The sequence below is a fragment of the Trachymyrmex septentrionalis genome, unplaced genomic scaffold, assembly GCF_001594115.1.
Source record: "Trachymyrmex septentrionalis isolate Tsep2-gDNA-1 unplaced genomic scaffold, Tsep1.0 scaffold60, whole genome shotgun sequence".
NCBI classification, from domain to species: Eukaryota; Metazoa; Arthropoda; class Insecta; order Hymenoptera; family Formicidae; genus Trachymyrmex; species Trachymyrmex septentrionalis.
The window spans coordinates 5736555-5740017 of NW_017305779.1; the positions used below are offsets into that span (position 1 = coordinate 5736555).

The following is a 3463-nucleotide window of genomic DNA, read 5'->3' on the forward strand; positions in this document are numbered from 1 at the left end:
AATTATCAAAAAGTATTTTACAAATGAGAATACAACTTAAGGCATTTCTTAATCACATTTATTCAATTTTTTACACATAATATTATTTCAAACTTTATATTCTCATATAAATTTATTACATAAAATAAAATATATTTATCGGGAACTATAAAACAGCAACAAGGTACAATATTTAAAAATAATATCATATTAACCCATTTGTTCATAATGAAATCATAAAATAACTTGCACCAGTCCATTAAATGATTAAAAGATGATATAAAAGCAGTTAACACTTGCAATACTTTAACATTTATTTAAGATAATTCTGATAACACAAACTGTATTTTTTTTATGAACTACAATGAACATGCACTTGATAAAAGAGAACGATATATAATTTATAATATCTAATAAAAAAATATATATATATTAAAATATATATTCAAAATATGTTATAAAATATATATTAAAATTACAATTACATGTACACAAATTATAGAAAATTGCACGAACTTATGTTATACATTTTCACGTGCAATTAACATAATACTACTACGATGGGAGCACAGTCTGTAGAGTTAGCAATATGTAGTGCATATTATTGATTTGTTATGCAATACCTATGATTAGAGAAGTGGCAGCATAGCCTAAATAGAACCTCCATCACAGAGGCTAGCAGCTTACTGATCTTTCCACGAATATTTCTCATTAACCTGCATTTTAGTTAAATTATTAGTGTTAAATTATTAGAGGCTAATATACATTTACACCAATTCTCTTAAATAATCATCAAGACTATCATGCACTGTTAAATATTTTTAAAAAGCAACTATCTTAGATATATAATTCTGAGGAATAAAAAGATCCAAATATTCTACTTTTATCAAAATTATCATTTACATACATAAATCTGGTTTCAAGAAACCTCGTTTATGTAGGTATATAAATAAAATATTATAATTTAAAGATAGGATATGTAATACAAGATTTAATAAAATACATTATTATACATACTCTGAAATACGTAATAAAGCACCACAACTGCGGGGACTGGGAACTGTGTCTAATGTGAGTTTAATTCCTCTTTGCTTATCAGGATCTGTCGTGCTGGGAGGTATTTCGACCAATCTAATGCTATGTGGTTTTCTGGCAAAAGGATAGTTTGCTGCCCTGTTGAGCGGTTGCATTTGTCGCTTATAACAAATCCCACAGTATAATTTGGACCGTTCGACGAGAGCATAACTCTCACCATCTCCGATAAAAGCACCACATGAAGTACAGGCAAAACATTCTGGATGAAACTTGTGATCACCCGCCAGCATGACGGGGCCTGTGATGATCTGACCACAGTCTTGACATGCTTCACCATAAGCGGCCCAGTAATCATCTTTACAAAATAGCAAGCCATCTTTCTCAAAGTACCAGGAGGATAAGCCAATGTCGCACGCAGAACATCTGAAAGATTCTTATTCTTATTCTTCCATATATAAAAATATAATATAATTAATAATTTACTTCACAATGTTTCATAATAAACATATTATTTTTTCAAAACATATACTAGCATTTTTACCGAAAACAATCAATGTGCCATTCTTGATTCAATGCCTGTATAAATTCGTCCTCGATAGCGTTGAGACAGCCGGCACATATTAACGTTCCTCTACTTTCTCCACCTGCTGGATCTAGAAAATTATGATTATAAATATACAGTCATACAGTACAGTTTATAAATAACAATCTTGATTCTTTAATTATTACTGAATATAGTATAAAGTATTATGTACGAAAATAATTGAAATTGTAGCAAGAAATTATTATTTTATATCGCATCAATATTTGTTGAAATTTACATTCTTGTAATCATACCAAACATTACGCATTCATACACAACAATGTCTTTTGCAAGCGTACATCAACCGACGGATGCATAATTCTAAGTAAACAAAAAAGAGGCGAGCCCGAGGGATGTGTCTCAAGAAGAAAACGTGAATCATGGTTGACATCGACTATTGAACAAGTAAGCGAGCAGCTGACTCCACTGACGACAGAAGCAGAGATTGGTGAACGACGCAGACGTATGCGGGGGGGTCTACAAAAGAGAAGTCGTATAGCGGTCGTAGGATCTTAAAGCCTGTTCTACAATGTGCTTTTTGTTTCCTGTTTCTTGTTTTTTGCTATTTTTCATATCTTGTCTTTCTGCTTCTTATCCGGTTTTTTGTTTTATAACGCCCGAGATAAAAGTTAACAAACTTCGAAAGAAACAAAAAATATAACAAGAAATACAATTGTCGATAAAATGGAGGAAAAAGCAAAAGGTAACAAAACAGGAAACAAAGAGCACTTTGTAGAATAGACTTAAGTTGCAGAAGATTGACCAATCATATTCGATTATTTTTCTCATATTCGAGTGTGATTAGTTAATTTTCTACGACTAAAGACTCTACGACTTCTTTCTATTGTAGACCCCGTATTACGGTTCGCGCGACACCGCATATCGTGGAGATGGAATCCGTCGCGAAAGAATATAACGCGATGGAACACACGATACGAATGAATATATTATTAATGTTAGAGTGTGGGCAACGGGAGAAAAGATAAAGACTGAGAGAGAAGGGGGGGATACACACACACACACACACACACACGCGCGCGCGCGCGCGCGCGGAAGATAGGACGCCCACGCGATGTGTTCAGCGTCGACGTTCCGTCAACAGCACGTCGCATGAGCGGCGAGCCATCGTCGTCGCGATGTCCACGTAATCGTTGATGAACGTCGCGCAATCCGGTCGCGATGTCACGACTGACAACGCAATTTTCTTGCCATCAAGAAGAAACCTACCGCTCGTCGTGACTTCATCCATCACGGCACGCACCAGCACGCACGATTGACAGATTGACACACTCCCACTCCTCTGTCATCTGCTTGTCCACTGGGCGCGGAAGTCGCGTAAACTCAAACTGTGATTCGAATTGCATTCTCAGCGACACGCTGCGTGAAACGGTCAAATCAGGAAGCTTTAGTGGCGGCCGTTTACGAATGGCTGCGTTCTCAGTAGAAAAAATTAAGGCCATCGCATATAAAAAAAACTTAAGACGTAAGATTTAAAGCGGGGAGTACAGATTTGCATAACGCATAACACGTAATGCATAAGAAAATGTATCAATTGAAGTCCTTCGTTTCCTTCTTTTTTATGAAATAAAGAACTCTGATTGGTTCAATTTCTTATGTCTCATGTGTTATGCGTTATATAAGAATCTGCTTCCCGCTTTACTCTTAGCTTGATCAGAGTATGCTCATGAAGCCTCTGAAAGTACTTTTTTTGAATAGAGTTATTCATAGTTAGTTTAATTAGTAAAAAGGAAAATTTTCATTAAAATAGTACTTATAACCGATAAAATCGATTTTGTAAAATATACCAAAAACTCCTTTTGCTTTGTTAATTAATAAATATTCCATATATCTACTTGAAAATAAATT

The 3463-nt window shown here is 34.6% G+C and overlaps 1 protein-coding gene across 4 annotated transcripts in view; it reads right to left on the reverse strand.

Annotated features, from left to right (window-relative positions):
* The window catches only part of LOC108752580 (LIM domain kinase 1), a 6791-nt gene extending 3901 nt beyond the window's left edge, over positions 1-2890 (reverse strand). The window contains exons 1-4 of one of the 4 annotated variants that reach the window (XM_018493498.1): positions 2825-2890; positions 1556-1667; positions 997-1437; positions 603-695 (exon numbers count right to left, since the gene is read on the reverse strand). In XM_018493498.1, coding sequence (XP_018349000.1) covers positions 603-695; positions 997-1437; positions 1556-1667; positions 2825-2846 — 668 coding nt within the window. In that variant the 5' untranslated portion in view covers positions 2847-2890. Of the gene's footprint in view, positions 1-602; positions 696-996; positions 1438-1555; positions 1668-1851; positions 2152-2666; positions 2799-2824 lie in introns of those variants that run through there. The other 3 variants (XM_018493497.1, XM_018493499.1, XM_018493500.1) reach the window with 3 other exon arrangements.
* Between the last annotated feature and the right edge of the window lie 573 nt (positions 2891-3463).